At 36.9% G+C, this 19,116-nt stretch overlaps 1 protein-coding gene across 2 annotated transcripts in view; it reads left to right on the plus strand.

Annotated features, from left to right (window-relative positions):
- The window catches only part of LOC124860792 (neuronal acetylcholine receptor subunit alpha-7-like), a 40,800-nt gene extending 27,225 nt beyond the window's left edge, over positions 1-13,575 (plus strand). Inside the window, exons 5-10 of one of the 2 annotated variants that reach the window (XR_007036440.1) lie at positions 3,362-3,609; positions 7,049-7,243; positions 8,085-8,171; positions 10,585-10,694; positions 10,780-13,084; positions 13,203-13,575. Coding sequence is in view for 1 of the 2 variants with exons in the window: in XM_047354365.1 (XP_047210321.1) it covers positions 3,362-3,609; positions 7,049-7,243; positions 8,085-8,171; positions 10,585-10,694; positions 10,780-11,385 (1,246 nt within the window). In the remaining variant the exon portion in view is untranslated. Of the gene's footprint in view, positions 1-3,361; positions 3,610-7,048; positions 7,244-8,084; positions 8,172-10,584; positions 10,695-10,779 lie in introns of both variants that reach the window. The other variant, XM_047354365.1, reaches the window with a different exon arrangement.
- Positions 13,576-19,116: the final 5,541 nt, after the last annotated feature.

Genomic DNA, 19,116 nt, shown 5'->3' on the forward strand with positions numbered 1-19,116 from the left:
GCCTTGATTTTGAAACATTGTTTCCTTAAGATTTTAATAAAGACCAAGATTAGGATTGTGCCATGTGCATTGTTTTAATACTGTTGATTCTTCCTAGAAAAGAAATGGTGTATGGGGTATTACCATCTGCCCAGACCGCCTTGAGTTTTGTTTAATTACTGCATTTAATTTAGGTAATTCTGATACTTTCTAAAAGATTTTTAACATTGATTTTTTAGATTACTTCAGACCGATTACAGTTTGTAACTGAAATCGCATTACATAATAAAATATTCTAAGCAATTTATAACTAGATACACAATCAAATCAAAACTTCTTAACCTGTTTCTTTAATCTCAGGATTACAGTAACATTACAGAACCATTATGTCACCTCAAAAGGTTGTTTTCATAAGAAATCATATAGTTATATATTGCAAAAACAAAGACAGGCAGCAGGAGTCTTCTGAGACCAGACACACCCCTTTATCTTTCTTTCTGTCTGATGTGAGCAACATGCTGAGGATGGTGTACAATGAAATTGCTTGTATTTTAAACATTAAATGGATTTAAAAAGCCTGCAAAAGGATCATGACATATAGCTCCACCCTTTGTCTGACATGTTTTTCAAGGGTAGGACATTAATGCGTTAATACAGCAAACAATTATTGCATTTAATCACACTCTGGAACTTTAACTCATATGCAATTTGACATAGTGTTTAAATGAGTAAATATCAGATATACAATTAAATGAATGAAGCGCAAAACGATCTACACAGCGTTGCCTCTCCCTCATGAGTTTTGTCGATGGTGGAAATCATGTTCGGTAAATTTTAGATATAGTCAACATTTTTCCTAACATAGTTGCATAATTTAGAAGAGCATGAAGTGTAAAGCTTCTGGTTTTCTCGCCATAGGACATCTTAAATACAACTGCATATGTATGGTTGTATGAAAGCAAAGCCACAACATTGCAGTGTTTGCCAGCCTTGGAAAGAGACAAGGACTGAATTACACACAGAAAACGAAAGAAAGTGAAAGTGAAAATGGTGAAAACTCTGAATCTCAGAATGTACAGTATTAACCCATTTTTATGACAGCTCACAGAAATAAGTATTCAGTGACTTCACCATGGCTGAAAACAAGACTAGCTAGCCAAGTTTCTCCAGAAGAGAATCTCTAATTATTGTCTCTAATTATGCAGCGGTTTTTTTTCTTCCAAGAAGATGGCATATGAAACTGCAGCTCTGTATGCGAAACAATGCTAAAGCTACCATTAGTTCTGTAGCCACTGTGTTGCTCATGTTCCTATTTATTTCAGAATTCTGCTCTACTGAAATATCTTTACTGCTGGGGTTTAGCTCAGGCATCATATTTCATTTCCATGGATCACAGGCTCTCCCTGGTCAGCATTGCTTTTGGACGTTTCCCCATGAGAATCACGCTCACTGCAGTCCCTTTACACAACACAAGATGTCGCTGTAGAGAAAATTATACTACTAAACAGCAGGAATGGCAACAGAAGAAGAGTTTACAGGATTTACACTTTTAAGACACAAGAACAAATGTAAAACATGTAAATGTCTTCATACGGCCAATGGCAAATATGCAGCAGTTTCTAATGACAGTATCCGAAGCAATACCCACACTTGGGTATTTTTGGATATCCCAATTTACCTTTATCCCATTTTAATCTAGATAATCAGTCTTTTTTTGCTCATTGAGGGCATTCTTTATTTATTCTTTTTATATTTTTCTGGGTTACAGAAATGGTTGTTTTTCATCTCAATACAGTGAAGAAAGGTTTTAATATGTGTGTGTGGTTTATTCCATGTCTTATTAATCCCAATAACACCACACTGCAGTGTGATCTTGCCGGTACCACGCTGTTTACCACGTGTTTTCATGGTGCATGTTCATGGGATATTAAAAACTTAATGAATTTTGATGGTGTTAAATTTAGGCTAATCATTTAAAAACCTGCTTAATAGGGAATTAACAGATGGCTGGAATAATTATTTTTGCCATAGTAGTATACCCAAACATATGATATGGCTAACATATCTAAACCTTTCTGGAAATTATTAGTCAAAGCCGATATTTCATGTTGATCGATAGTGTGACTCAACTGTTGGACACTATTATATCACACCAAACTTTGAAAGCAGCTCTCTTTTTCAGGAACAGAAAAGTTGGCAATTTTACAATGACAGAAGTTTAAGCAGTTGTGTATGATAGTAACAAATACATTAACAAGCTCAAAAGCACTAAATGAAGCACCACCCAGTTATAGTCCAACTTGGATGTAATTTGGTAAACATCTGTGATTTATTTACACTGCTCAAATAAATTAAAGGGACACTTTTCAATCAGAGTTTGATATCAAGTCAGTTAACTTCTGCAAAATTGAGCTAGTCAATTTAGTTGTAGACGGGGTTGTAAAGAGTCTGCTATCCCTTTAAAGCTGATAGTTTATGGTATATTTACTTATTTTTTTTTCTTATATTTTTCATTTCCTTGCTCTTATTGTTGTTTAATCTGTTCAGTTGACTGAATTGTAAAGCACTTTGTTCAACGTTTGTTGTTTTTATGTGCTATATAAATACATTCACATTGACAGTTTGTTTTGTGTTAAATGTGCACTTTGCATTGGCAAATTAAAACGTTTTGCATTGCACAATTTTATCCAGCTACTTTTATGCAGAGATATGCTGTCTGTAAACTGTCCTCAAAGCAGTAGATAGACAAAATCTTTTAAGCAGCAATGAAGGAGCTATTTGACTATCTTTTGTGTTAAAGCAGTTTCTATTGTAACTTCAGCTGTTAACTCTATTAGAGTTCAGAATGTTTCTTTGATACTTCAGGGTTCAAACTCTCACCAACAGCAAAGCAACAACTCATTAAAGCTTAATTAGAGTTCAACCAGAGTACCGGAACTGAAGCAGAGATTATTTGAAGGCTTTTTCCCAATGTGACTGCATAACCGCAACTGTTTACAATTAAAGTTGTGTTAATAAGGTATTCATTTTTCCTCATGTTTGGTAATAATGCAAGTGATATCAAATCAGTTATAAACATCAAATGTTTAAGCAGCTTTGCAATTCATGGAGTTTTCTGGTTTTAACTATTTGGTTACAGCTGAGTTTCAGTTACTGAATATTAAAATTTTTATAATATTTAATAATAATACTTTTAACAAAAAATAACTCTAATATAAATAAAAATATCTCTAATATCTGTCCTATAGCAAAAAACATCAATGCACAAATCCTTCACAAGATAATTACGATGCCTTGTTTTTGCAGGGATAAATTTATTTAATTTCACCATGAGCATTCACTAACTGGTCCTTTATGAAGTTCCCTGCTGTCCTCTTTGCAGTGCGGATGAGCGCTTTGATGCCACATTTCACACCAATGTCCTGGTGAATGCTTCAGGCCACTGCCAGTACATCCCACCAGGCATCCTGAAGAGCACCTGTTACATCGATGTGCGTTGGTTCCCCTTTGATGTACAGAAGTGTGACTTAAAGTTCGGTTCATGGACCCACAACGGTTGGCTTCTAGACCTCCAGATGCTTGATGTGGACACATCCACTTACATACCCAATGGAGAGTGGGACCTTGTGGGTAAGACGGCATCTCTGTACTGTGCATCACTGCAGCTGATTTTTTCACCCAAGCCTTGTGAGCAGCTTTAAATATATCTGTATCTAGTTTGCAACCAGACAGGAAAACAAAATTTTGGTCCTCCTTAAATCTTTTACTCTTCTAAACAAAAACTTCACAGTGTTATTCAGATTCAAACTGTCCTGCTTTGAAACATGGGTAGAAACGTTGAAAGCCTCATTTTTAGAGTCAAAACGATAACTGGTAAATGCCCTGCACTTGTATAGCGCTTTATTAAGTCCCCAGAGACCCCAAAGCGGTTTAAACTACAATTAGTCACCCACCCATTCATACACATGTTCACACACTGACAATGGTAAGCTACAATGTAGCCACAGCTACCCTGGGCAGACTGACAGAAGTGAAGCTGCCATACAATCGGCACCAGTGGGCCCTCTGACCACCAAAGACAAAAATCAGACAAGACGTTATTCTTAAGAGCAGATGCTAAGGTTCATAGACCTGCAGTTGATCAGTTGATTGTCTTCATTTAGTTAGAATAGGATCCTTTCGCCTTTCTTACTGAATCTTTAAAAATATTTTTGCCAATATTTTGGCTTCAAGACTTTTAGCCAATAATTCAGCTACTAATACAAGTTTTTGTTGCATGTAAGGTTTTCAAAATGTTTTGGATATAAAAATCTAAAAAGCAGAATGTGCATAAGAGTTTAGCCCTATGAAATCCAATGCAGGCAATTTCTTTTAAATATAACATATAAATAGTAAACACTAAGGATATGAGTGATGGAAAACTGATACCACACATCATCCTGAACCCACCACTTCCATTATAAAACAAATTGGCGACAGAATGAGGCTATAAGGTTGATAGGACGATACCGTTGGTACATCCTTTGTCTGAAGTGTGAAATTATAAAGTACTTAATTGCAGCCTCACGGCTCAGGCCGCACAACAGACTTCTACCAGGACCTGCTGTGAGGAGGGAAACAAGCACCATATTGTCCATATGTGGAGAGGGGAGTAGAGGGCGGAGATCATTAGAGATTGTGCAGTCCAAATGAGGAATTAAAAAGGATTGGATTTTTGGACGTTTATTTTTTTGTCTTTGTTTAAGATGGGCTTTTGAAATGTAAATTTATTCAAAAACATAAAATAACACATTTTCTGTGTTGTGCAGGGAGTTTGGTACTATTTGTTTTTTAATGGATGAATATGGCAGGATTTATGCTGTTTTTTCGCCCTGGACAATTTAGAAGAAGGTCCTTGTGTCAAGACCCCCTGTTAACAATTAGATGGAAATTGGTGTCAGACAGGGCCAGATGGTATGCAATGGGAATTTCTGACATTCTGGAAGGCATGTAGCAACACCATATGTGAGCTCTGCACAGCCAATGCAAGAGTTTGAGCTGCAGGTGAGAGAGTTATTCCATCAAAAATGAAATAGTTCAAATACTTCTTTTTTCTGTCCATAACTTTTTAATACAAAGTTGAAAAAAGGACAAAGTAAAGCTTAAATATCTGACAGACCTGCTCCAGTGGAAGGTTTTCAGGGTCAAGAAAATAAGATTCAGCTCAGTGAACTCAGTGAGGTGTTTCTCATATTGACCATAAATTACATAGACCTATCACTTCTTGCTCTCATCAGTTTATTCACATATCCACATGTGCAGACTATTCTCTATTCTTACACTGAAGTGTCAAGTTAAATGTTTATACCCAATGGTGCAATTCTCAGAACATGAGTGGCGATGGACCGAGCAAAGATATTCGCTGTGTGATTTTATGAACTTTTATAATGTTTTAGCTGATTCTAAATTTATTTTGAAATGAACATACTTTTTGTTATTCATAGAAAAACTGGATATTTAAATATCTTCAAAATTAAATGTTTGCATATAACACAAGGATTTACTAAAAAAGTAGGATATCTACTGATACAGTAAAATTGGACAGAGGTGTTTTTGCAAAGTAAACACAACTACACCATATCTCCTTTACATGACAGATTATAGCTTACAAAGCTTACAAAGTTTTTAACAATCCAAAATACTGAAGTCCAACATATCACAAATTAATTAATATTATTTGAAAGGAGAAAGCTCCACAATAAAACAAGAGTTCATCATTGTTTCAAAACAAAGACAAAAATTATTCGTACTCGTACTCGTTGTCTTCCGCTTATTTCGGGACCGGGTCAGGGGGTCAGCAGACTCAGCAGAGACACCCGGACGTCAATCTCCCCAGACACCTCCTCCAGTTCCTCCGGGGGGACCCCAAGGCGCTCCCAGGCCAGCTGAGAGACATAGTCCCTTCAGCGTGTCCTGGGCCGTCACCTGACATGCCTCCATAGAAAATAGTTTTTGTGCTTCCTCTAGCTTCATTTTAAAACACATCACTGATAATGGAACAATTAATTTTGAGTCTTCCACGCTGAAGAGTGTCGGTGTCGTCACAACCAGTTATCACAAAGGTTGGGTTGCTTTTACTGATGAAACGTAGAATTTTTTGTTTCAAACTGATGGATCACCTAGCAAAACAATTGCCAGATTCTTTTCATCAGCTGATATCTCTGTGCTTCACTAAATGTTACCCACTTGGGCCCTGACATTGAGCTTTAGGTCATTACAGTGGACTACTGTTTTTCAGTGTGCCCTAGGGCAGTTGTGGCTACAATGTAGCTCACCATTGTCAGTGTGTGAATGTGTGTATGAATGGGTGGATGACTGAATGTAGTGTGAAGCGTTTGGGGTCTCTGGGGACTTGATAAAGCGCTATACAAGTTCAGGCCATTTACCATTTTACATACAACATTCTCTCTGAGTACTAAGGGCCTATACCTGTATCAAGAATAACACCGAGATGTAGATAAATGTTGCCCTGCGATAGACTGGCGATCTGTCCAGGGTGTACCCCTCTTCCCACCCATAGACTACTGGAGATAGGCACCAGCTTCCCTGTGACCCACTATGGAAGAAGCGGTAGAAAATGACTGACTGACTGACTTTGACAAATGTAAGTATTAATTCATGGTAGAAAATGCTGGATGTCAAGCTAGTTGTTTCCATTGAAAACTTCAGATTATTGGTTCAAGTCCCAAAAAGAGAACTACTAAATTGCATATTCTCTGTCTGTTTTATATTTTTATCCGGGCACTTGTGCTCTCTCACATAGTCTCAGAACATGTATGTTGGGTTAGTATGTAGCTGTGAATATGTATGGTAGATTTTTGCAGCAGTCTAAACTAGTACATTACATTGCACCCAATGCTTCTTTCCTCTTAGGCTTCAGCAGGAGTGACAATGCATTTCTGCCTTTTTTGCTAGACCTTTATTCCTTGTTTCTAGTTTTATTGCTAACACATTTTAAAAGTTATCATTAAAATACACTTTTTATGTGTGGGTTTGCGTGTGTGTGTGCGTGTGTGTGTGTCTCCCACAGGTGTGCCAGCCAAGCGTAATGAGCTGTATTACGAGTGCTGTAAGGAGCCCTATCCTGATGTGACCTTCACAGTCACCATGCGGCGCAGAACTCTTTATTATGGCCTAAATCTGCTCATTCCCTGTGTGCTGATCTCTGGCTTGGCCTTGCTGGTTTTCCTATTACCAGCTGACTCTGGAGAAAAGATCTCTCTGGGTGAGAGGACATCACTGGAAACACAAGTGGACCATATTTCAGATATGGTTGATTCAGTGTATATGTCAGATAATGTTTATGCATTTGGCAGATGCTTTCATCCAAAACGACTTACAAATGAGGATATAACTAGTTAATATCAGAGCCAACAATAAGCTACTTAGAAGGAAGACCTCTAGTCCAGTTCTGTCAGAAGTCACAGAGGTGACAATGTAAAAAAAGAGTGCAGGCATAAGGGGAAGTGCAGAAAGAGGTTCAGTAGAGAAGTTAGGGATGTATAGAGTAGGTGCTAAGGTAGGAGATGCTCTCTAAAGAGTTGTGTCTTCAAGAGTTTATTGAAGATAGACAGGGTGCAGCACCACCTGTTCTGGTGGCGCTCAGTAGGTCATTCCACCAGTATGGAACAACACATGAAAAGAGTTTGGATTGTGGCATAGGCATTGCCAGCCGACAATCCCTTGATGACTGGAGTGACTGAGTCATGACATAGGCAAGTATAAGCATTATCAACATATGTTCAACAAAACGCCAAAAGTTAATACTATTACTATTAGTACTACTTCTACTACTGCTACTAGTACTGATAATAATAATAATAATAAGTAATAGTAATGTCATGGCAACATATGTCCTCTGTGAGCTATAAGCATTATGTTAGTGTGTCAAGTGTTTTTGGAATAACATTGGGCACAATAAAGCAGCCGCATACTGGCAAATGACTGTTGTCATGAAAATTGATGACATTAATATGTAATTACAGGAAGACTTTCACACACAGGTGACCCTGATTACATATTCACCTGCTGTGCTTTCCCTGTGTCTCTCTGTCTTTGTCATTTAGGCATCACTGTGCTGCTTTCGCTAACTGTCTTCATGCTTCTGGTAGCAGAGATTATGCCTGCTACATCTGACTCTGTGCCTCTTATCGGTGGGTTTCGTCTGTTTGTGCGCATCGCATTTGTAAGTGTTTGAAAAAGCAGAATGAAAAGAAGCGAAATTTAAGGAAAAACGGCATCGTTTTTGTACTTTGGTATTTCTTGCTAAACCTAAATACAGTTCTGTCCAACATTTTAAAACCTTAAAATCTTTTCATTATACTTTGTTTCAACGCAGCCAGAACTTTAACATAAACTTGGCCTCTTTTCACTCATTTTCATTCTAGTCCTTGATATTTTGCCTAAATATAAAAGTAGGCTAGCAAAGAACAAAATAAGACATTTTACTAATAAAACAAATATCTAAAGCAGATAAACAGTTCTTGAAAGTCATGTAGGTGACTCAGGATGTTGGAAAAGAATTGTCCTTCAGTTGATCATCTGCTAAATGTCAGGTTTCCAGTTAATATATCTTTCGGAGTCCCCTTTTAGATCCCAAAATCCTATTTTCCTTCTGTCAGACTGATAATGTTTATAGAATAACTATAGATATAGAAACAAATGGTTTCTTATCAACAGCCTACTAGAAACACAGTGCCAAAAGATTCAACTAAGCAATTTTTTCTGCCAGGTTTGCCCTTTCTGTTGACACAGCAAGGCTTTATGTCTTTAGTTTGCATAATTGGATTGAAATAACTTTTTTGTAATGGCCCTTGAGACAACATTTGTTGTAAATTGTTGCTAAATAAATAAACTGAATTGAACTGAACTGAATAGGTCAGAGTTACTGTATGTGGTTTAAAAAACAAAACATTAACAATCCTCTTAAAAATCATCCAGTACTGGAGAGGTACCGAATTAAAAGAAGCCAAAGTAATAAGAAACTTTATTTTATTTGGAGGACCATAAGAGAATCTGAAGAAATATTCATCAATACATATTTATTAAAACTTTTAAATATTACAAGAAAGTCTTGCTTCTTTGAAACACTAAAAATTAGACTATAAGGTATAAAAATGAAATCGGTACATTTAGGAAACTAAACATTGGCTAATAACATTTAAATTACTTTAGACGATTACAATTAAATGTTTGACAGACTATTTTGCATTTTCACCCGTTATGCATCTCATTCATAAAATATTTATTGTTGTCACCAATGGGGGCAGCATGACCTTTTATGACATTTATTTAGTTTACTAAAGTAAATGTTGGACTGAAACCTAAATTGAAAGCAAAATTTAATCATTATTATGGGGAAGTCTGCTTATAATTCAGGACTGCTGCCCAATTACACAGTGTCCTTGGGTTCTGGTTAAAAACTATTGCTATACTTCTGTTCTGGCTCTGAAAATACAAAAACTGGCAACAGCAAAATGCTTACATTTAGGCTGACAAATGCAATTAGGTAATGATGTGGCAAGGGTTATGTCTATCTTTTATATATAGTGTAAAATTACACTCATGGATCTGGGCTTTGTTTGAGGTGAGTCACCTCAGCGCCAAATATCCTGGGATTTGCCAGGTAACATGTATGAGAATGTGAGTCTATAGGCTTAGAACAGTGTCCTATTCATTCCTTTCTAGGGGCAAAAAACATACTTTAAATTATTTAACTATGATTTGTTAACTTTTTTAATGTTGAGCAGTTGTATTTAATATTATTATAGCTTATTTTGTAAGTGCTCAGTTATACATAGAATTCTCTTGGCACTACAGCTCAGTGCACATTTAGTGCACTTAAATTCCCTTAATGTAGATTTTTTTTCTTGTGAAATCATAGTTGAATCTTTTCTGTAGCAGGTACCTCAGACTATATTTCACTGCATAGTATCTTCCAAACATATTCATAAAAAAAAAAAATCTTTCAAGTTTTGTCACACTAAATTTTATTAAGGTTGTATGTGATAAGACAACACAAAGTAGAGAACATTGTGAAGTGGAATAAAACTTAATGATTTCCATTTTTTTCTTTACAAAAGTAAATCTGAAAAGCGTGGTGTGCATGTGCATTCAGTCTCATTTACTTCTTAATCAAACCCTGTGCAATGACTTGGCTTTAATGGTCCTCCAGTTGTTTTGTGAAGTCCTCAGGGGTTTGTTAGAGAACATTACAGACCAAACAACCACATGAAGACCAAGGAACACAGAGACCAGGTCAAAGATAAAAGTGAGTTTAAAACATTTAGGTTATAAAGCAATATCCCAAAATCCCTAAAATTAGAGGCAAGATGAAGGCCCTTTAGGTTTATTAGATGTAATTCAGTGGAATAAATCTCTTTATCGGTCAGATATCAAGATCTGCAAAGGCCCTTTCAAAACTAGCTATTTAATTTAACTCGTGTTGAAAAATAAAGTATCTGAAACTTCCTGAATGGTATGTCACAAGGACCAGGATTGGGAAACACTTCTCTATACAGTCACAGCAAAAATTAATAGCATTGTTGATGTTTTTCTATCCAACAGCTCAGTACTTTGCCAGCACAATGATGATTGTGGGGATGTCTGTGGTGGTGACTGTCATAGTCCTGCAGTTTCACCATCATGACCCTCATGGGGGCAAGATGCCCAAATGGGTAAGTGGAACAATCCTAATCAGCTAAGTCAGTCACCAAAATATCAATATCATGAAAGACGCTGATGCAGTCTGTCTCTCCTCAGGTTCGGGTGGTTCTGTTGAACTGGTGTGCTTGGTTCCTCCGTATGAAACAACCTGGTGATGAGCGCAAGAAGCCCCAATACAAGTACCGTCACTGCTCCCACCATCACTCCAGCACCAGCTCCATCGAGATGGGTACAATCCCAAGCCTTACAGTGCCTCTGTCACAGGCATCATGCCCACCTTGCCCGACAGGCACTTCCAATGGTTCCATGAGTCTCTACTTTGGCAATTACCATCCCATGGAGAGCCCACTCTGCCCACCTTCCAGTGACTTGGGCGTTACACTGGGCGGACGCACGTTTGGATCCACAGGTGATGAGGCTGAGCCACCTGGAGGAGTTGGTGGTGGTGTTGGAGGTCTTGGAATGGGAATTAGCATCCCCCCACCAGAGATCCTGCGCATCTTGGAGGAGGTGTCGTACATTGCCCAGAGGTTCCGAGACCAGGACGAAGCTGAGGCCATCTGCAGTGAGTGGAAGTTTGCAGCTGCTGTAGTAGACCGGCTGTGCCTGGTGGCCTTCTCTCTCTTCTCCATCATTTGCACTTTCACCATCCTCATGTCAGCGCCTAACTTCATAGAGGCTGTTTCTAAGGACTTCACATAACTGGCTGCTGAAAGACAGAGAGAAGAAAGTGGTGTAAATAATCAGACACTAAAGAGAAAGAGATTTGGAAAGGAAATAACAGTCAGTGAAGAGTGTATTCCCTAACCAACGTTCTTGGAAGCCATTTGTTTAGAGGTGGGTTTGTAGTGTTGCATTAGAAAAATTATATTTTCTTCAAAAACTTGTAAATAAATAATGTCATACAAAGCAAGTGTTAAAATGTAAACACATGAACAAATAAGAAGACATAAATGAATTACAGTCCAGTGATTAAAAGGTATGTGTCTAAGAGAGAGACGTAAGATTTAATTGTTTGCAAATAATATAAATCTTCCATTTAAGAGCAATGTTGATACAAGGAAATGTGGTTTATTTTTTAACATTTATGCATTCTTGGTTTTTACATCAACAACTTATAGAAAGAAATGGCTGTACCTTTATTTTATAAGACTGAAAATAGAACGTAACTGACAACTTTTCCTGCTAATCAGATAAACTGGCATTCCTACTGCCTCTCTCAAAGATAAAGAATGGATCATTCCAGCCAAAAGGCTTCAATTAACAAACTCATTAACTAGGCTAACAACATTTAACTAAACCTCTAAGTAAAAAAAAGAATGAGAAAACCTATAAAATGATGTAAAAGGGAACAAAAAAATAAACAATAACCGATAAAATGGGGCAGTGATATCAGAGTTCAGTGTGAATATGTTTGTTCAAGAACCAGGGTTTATTTTGAGGAATTTGAAATCTGGTCAAATTAGTTTTAAACTAATTAAGAACAACACTTTGTATGTGTTCAAATGGTAGGTTCACAATGCAAATCAGAAGGGACCATAAGATATAATTTTAATAAAAGGTTTAAAAAATATTATTTGCCAAATTAGAAATCAGTAACCTTTTCGACAATTAATTTTCAGTGTGTCGTAAGCCATAACAGTGACTGAAAGTGATGGACTCCTTAGATGACAGCAAAAAATGTTAATGGACTCTCCAAGGTGGCGAAGAAACGTACAGACATGATGATGTCACATCTGAATTTGTGGTTCTGTTATCAACAAAGAAAAATAGTGGTCCTCTTTTAGCAATGTCTTTAGGTTTTACATGTACCTTTAAATATCATTAATACAAATATGGATATGGGTATGAGTGCTGGCTAAGCTACAGACACAACACCCCAATGCGACTGTGGCAATATTTTGTGAGTTTAATCACGGCTCACTCTTAACAGTTTGTCAGCTGCTGTACCAGAGAAAACAAAACGTTGCATTTTTTGTTTTATGCTAATGTCAAGGACACATATATCTCCAAAGCCGGACCTCCCTTAAGGTAAATCAGATCACAATCTTGCTTTTGACTGCTGTAAATATAAACACCTTGTTCAGAGGCAACCTGTAATAAAGAAAACTGTGAGAAGGTGGTCACAGGAAGCTGAAGTTGCCCTGGGAGGTTGCTTTGAGGCTAGACTGGGATGCACTGTGCCAGCCACATGGAAAGGACATTAATGCCATGACTGTGTGTAACCGACTATATAAACTTCTGTGTGGATACCAACATCCCCACCAGAATGTTGCAATGCTTCCCCAATAACAAACTATGGATCCCCAGTGCCCTGAAGGACCTGCTTAACAAGACAAAAAGAGCCTTCAGTGAGAGAGACAGGCAATTATGGAGTAAACAGAAGCAACTTAAAGTCAAGGTAAGAGACAGCAAGGAGTTGTACAAGAAGAAGCTGGAGAGCAAACTCCAGCTAAACAATGTCAGAGATGTGTGGTCAGGGATATACTCTCACCATTCCTTTTCCCTCTACACCTTAGACTTCCAGTACAAGACAAACTCCTGTCATCTACAGAGATGATTCTGCAGTCGTGGGGTGGATCAGAGATGGACAAGAAGCTGAGTACATGGACCTCGTGAACTGCTTTTTGGCATAGTGTAGAAACAATCTTCTCATCTTGAATGTGAATAAAACAAAGGAGATGACCATAGGAGAAGCAGGAATAGGTCAAACACTATTTCCATCATTGGAGAAAAAGTAAAGGTGGTGGAGAATATCTCAATGGTCACTTGGACAACAGACTGGAGTGGAGATGCAACTGTGAAGCCATCTACAAGAACAGACAGAACAGACTGTACTTCTTGAGGAAGCATAAGACCTGTGTTTGCAGCAAGATGCTGCATATCTTCTATAAGTCTGTTGTGGAGAGTGTGATCTCTTCTGCCATCATCTGCTGGGGAAGCAGCATCAGAGGCAGGGGCTTAAAAAAGCTCAACAAGCTGATAAAAAAGGCTGCCTCTGTTCTGGGGACTCCTCTGGAACTTCTGGAGATCATTGTGCAAAGAAGTATTCTTCATAAAATGAGGAACATTATGGAGAACCCTGAGCATCCTCTTCATCAGACTGTCCTACAACAACAGAGTGTCTTCAGTCAGAGGCTTCTTCAGATCTGCTGTAAGACAGACCGCTACATGAGCTCCTTCCTGCCCACAGCCATCAGCATCTACAATGGCTCTTTGAAGAAATCTGCATAATATGAGCTACAATAACATTTAATTTCCCTTTGGGATTATTAAAGTATTTTTAATTGAATTTAATTGAATTGAATTATTTTTTTGAACAGGTGACCAGGGTGTACTCCACCTCTTGCCCAGTGGTCAATGGAGATGGGCACTGATAGACCAAATTAAAACTGTATCTAAGATGTGGTTTAGAAACAAGTCAAATTGACAAAAAGATTCCTCCCTAACAACCAAGCTGATCTACACTGGACATTACAATCTTGTGGTGCGTTTTCCTAAAAATTGTTTATTGGCTGGATTGATTCACACTTCTGTAGGCATTTTGCCCCAAAACAAAGAGGTGATGCTGTAAAGATTACATTCTAATCAAAACTTTGTTGTAAGATTTTAGTTTAAAGTTTATTTTATATAATTTTAGATGACTAATGTTTATTTATTTATTTAAATCACTAAACTAAATCACAACTGCTATCTGGAGAATATGTTGTATAGATGCCCGAGCCACCTCAACTGGCTCCTCTCGATGTGGAGGAGCAGCGGCTCTACTCCGAGCCCCTCCCGGATGGCCGAGCTCCTCACCCTATCTCTAAGGGAGTGCCCGGCCACTCTACAGAGGAAGCTCATTTCAGCCGCTTGTATCCGGGATCTCGTTCTTTCGGTCATGATCCAAAGTCCATGGCCATAGGTGAGGGTAGGAACGTAGACCGACCGGTAAATCAAGAACTTTGTTTTTCAGACCGGCACAGCGTCCCCATTACTGCGGCAGCCGCACCGATCCATCTATCGATCTCCCACTCCATTCTCCCCTCACTCATGAACAAGACCCCAAGGTACTTGAACTCCTCCACTTGAGACAGGAACTCCCTTCCAACCTGAAGAGGACAAGCCACCTTTTCTGGTCGAGAGACATAACGGAAATATTATTTCTTCCTTGAATGGTTTTCCCTTCACCCTTAAAACCAGCTTTATTTACTGTGTATTTACTGTATTATATTGATATATACTGATGTCCACTTTACTATTTCCTTCCTATGTACTGTTGCTTTACTTTATCTAGAAGCGTTATTTCAGTGAAAGTCTATATACCAACTCATCTATTTATAAATGCTAAATAAGGGAACTATAAGTCCTTTCTAATTATATAAAAATAATTTCAGTGTTGACTAATGTTTAGCAGGATTAATTAGATATGTTTACTATCATATTTTTGTCACCAGATATATAACATTCTAAATACATTGCAATGAATGTCTATGTTTTCTCCTTCAGTTACAATTATGTTTTTTTTTTGTTGCCGTTTTTAAATCAGGTTGCACACTATCACAGGATAGGAAGGAGACTAAAGACACTGGAAACAAAGGAAGCTACCAAAATTAGATTACTGTGAATGTTGTATTGTTTTAATTTGGATTATCAGATTATTTATGCTTTGCATTTTGAATTAATTCTAGCCCTTTTAACAGGTTATGTCAAAATGTAGAACTCAAATATTTGACAGTGTTTACTAATAATAAAAAAAATCTGTATGTTATATCAGAAGTCATAGCACTGGATGTACAAACATTTTTCTGAAAGCCTGTCAAATTGTGCAATTGTAGTCTAATGCAATGGATCATATAGCAACTTCCTATTAAAGCAAGTCTTTAATTTAACCAATGGAACCAACATGGTTCCGTTTTCATTATTAACCTGTGTAATTGTGAGAATGCCACAATTTCACCTCAGAATGCCTAAAAACTATGCTCAAAACCTAAAACATCATAGCTGTACAAAAACATGTATACATACATTCAGTTTGGTGAAAGTGTTCATAAAGACTGTCTTAATCAAATTTGGGGCAAAAAAAGATACACGATGGGAAAATAGTCTTATAAAACATATTGGACCTAAAACGACATATTGATACCAGATGGGATTTTAAAGTATCAAGGTTCTACTTTGTTCGGTATTATTTCTGCAGATAGAAATAACTAAGAGTCTAAGAACAATGATGGATGAAAAACAGTAAAATGTGTTCAGGGCCTTCACATTTATTGGCATCCATGGTCAATTATAATTATTTGTAAAAAGCCTTGAAATAAATTAATCTTTTATTATGCCATATGCTTTAGCAAAGTTTCTGTGGCCATTTAAAGAGAAACAAGCCCACAGCATTATATGTCCCCTACCATATTTAACAGTAGGTATGAGCTGATTTCCACATATTAATCAAAGGTTTTTAGACTAAACTCCTCTTGAATTTGCTTGAAAGATATATCTTAGTCAAAGCATACAGTTGCAGTTAAAGCCCCATTAGAGTTGACCAATCTCAACACTTTAATGTTTGTGATGGCCGTATAGACACATAGATATGGTCTAAAGGTTTTTATGGAGTCAAGCATCTCTTTGGTGCATTTCTATAACAGTGAGCTGTGGAGATTATTTTACCTCCCTCATCATCCTGCTCACTCTGCATGAAGGCACGGTAAATATGGCTTGTTATACAGCTTCAGGGCCAGTGGCTAAAAGAAATTGCCCTCTGTTATGTCATATTGAGGGAGAGAGCAGGGTGTGAATTAATGATGAGAAGTTCCTAGAAATTTAGATGAACAAAAAAGTCACTTGTAAACAAAAATGCTTCAGTTATATTCTATTTTAAAGGGGTTAAGATTGTTAATAGAAGATCATGGCTGTGATGAAAACATTCATCAAATTAAAGGCTGTATTTTTCAAAATTTTTAGTGTGAGATTAGGTTACAATAATTAAAAAGAAATTGTGTTTTTTTATTTTTCAAAATTTTAACAGGGTGCCAATAAATGTGACTCTCTGGGTTTTAAAGTATATTTTTTAAAACTATTGTTTTGCTTAGTTGATCAGTGTGTGGTTATCCATTTTGATGCTTGACTGGGTTCAGTTTATCTGTAACTTTATGATATGGGAATACACATGACTTACCAAACCTCTTAAATGGTCTCTGGAGATGAAGAGCAATCTGACTTTTGAATCATAAGTACAAAAGACAGTAGCTTGAGGCTTAACAGACTGGAAACTAACCACCCTTTTACTATATTGTACCTTCAGAAAAAAAGCTCTAGAGTTTATATTATTTATCTGCTTTGTAGATGTGGCTGAGAAAGTCAAAATGGGTGATGTGTGTAAATGTGTTTACATCCAACTCAATCTTTTAGTTTCTGTTGTGGTTTCAATCTTTGATCTGTTTGTCTCTGCCATTCTGAGCGTGCATTTTTGACTGTGTTAATAAAAGATATTTATTCTAACAGGCTCTGCAAGAATTTCTATTTAATTGTTGTATTTAAAGTAGTAATAATAGTAAGAATATTGCTTGTTACTTTAGCCAGTTTCAGATCTATCAGACTAAGATTCAGAGACATGTTGAATTGCAAGAATGCCAAATGAAGGGAAAAACAGACTGGGTAAAAAAAAGAGAAGAAGAAATTTGTCCATAACCCTGCTGTCAAAAAAGTGAGGGGTTGGAGAATAGACAAGAGAATAGAATAAGGAGAATAGACGAGTTCTCCACCAGCATCCTCACTGATAATTAATAAAACACTTCAACATGTTTTTTTGGCATTATGTATTATTAGTGTTCTTTAAATTACTATGCAAAAAGAAAACTTAACATTACAATTGAGTTATGACATGTTTTAATAACTGAAATGGATAAGGTATCTTTGCAGTATAACTTAGGATAACTCATTTATATGAAGAAAAAAAGATATTGTTAAAACTCTGGTTAATATTGCTTTATCCCAGTTCAGAAACAAATGGAAATGTTGAAATAAAATCTAATATAGGCCAAAACAACTAAACAAAAACTGAAAAGAACTTAAATCTAGGACATCCTTTTCTCGTGTTTTCTTTCAGTAAATATGCTCTGATTTCTCATTGCAGAACCAAGGAAAGCATCTTCACATGTTTAGTGGATGAGCCTCTATCAGTGAGGCCCAGATTTCAGGCAGTAAAGCTTCCTTATTAATTCTTCACAAAATACAGTTTTATTTGAATAAATATTGCAGACTGGAAAACACTGTTTCAAAGAAGCCAGAGGTTGTTTCTGGAGCATCAACCGTGTTCTTCTAAACATAACCCATTCTCCCCAAACTCAACAATGACACTGTTATCTTCACCAGTGTTAACATTAATGCAAATACAATTGAAAACTAGTTAGACATCAGGGGCCAAGGTTGGAGATACAAGCTGAAAAATAGCCTACTTCTGTTTGACTACACACCAAATACCAGACACATCATAATGCTTCTTATTTTGAGTTTAACTGAAAACTTATTGCATAGCTTCAAGCTGTTGTAAGGTACAAGGAAATTAAAGATACTTTGTTTTGTTTTTTTCAGTTCTTTTCCCCGCACAATGTATATAAAAATGGTACTTTTGTCTTTTGTCTGCCCAGCCCTTACAAGGGCCAACCACATAACACTATATCACAATAAAATAAAGATGCACAAAACGGGTGGATTAGGTAAAAGAAGACATTTTATTTAAGAATGGAAGATTATGCTTTCATATTGGAGATTTAGGACTACAGTGGACATCCATATAGCTTACATTTGTGGGACTTACTTTAATCTCACTGATTGTTACTATGTTTGTAATCCTAAAACCTAAATCTGTTTTGCCCAAATTGTAAGAGTTAAATTTTGGGACTTGCTCTTAAATAGCTGTATTGTCAATTTATGACGTATAATGAAATCACAGATGCATCTCCCATTACACATAAACAAAGTAAAATAAGTAAGAGGAAAAAAACAAATAATAAGACATAAAAATATGAGAATTGGGAATCTTAGCAGTAGAGGAAATGGATGTTAGTAGCAGACAAATATTGCACTGGTCATAAAAGGTTCACAATAGGAGATAGTACTGCACATGATATTTGAGCTTAGTTAGCATGATTTCACATGGCACAGTTGACAGTTCTGATGGTCCATGGATAAAAACAATTTTTCATCTTGGTGGTATGGGCTTTCATTGACCTGTAACACTTGCTAGAAGGCATCAGTTTAAACAGATGATGAGCTGGGTGGGAGGAGTATTTCAGGATGTTTTTCGCTGTTCTGATGCATCTGGAATTGGCTATCTCTTCCAGGGAGCGCAAAGGGGAACTGGTGATCTTTTGCGCTTTAGTTATAATCCTCTGCAGGGCCATTTGATCTGCTGTTCTGCTCCCTGTATATCACACTGAGATGCATTATATA

The sequence above is a fragment of the Girardinichthys multiradiatus genome, chromosome 23 (assembly GCF_021462225.1).
Source record: "Girardinichthys multiradiatus isolate DD_20200921_A chromosome 23, DD_fGirMul_XY1, whole genome shotgun sequence".
Taxonomy (NCBI): domain Eukaryota; kingdom Metazoa; phylum Chordata; class Actinopteri; order Cyprinodontiformes; family Goodeidae; genus Girardinichthys; species Girardinichthys multiradiatus.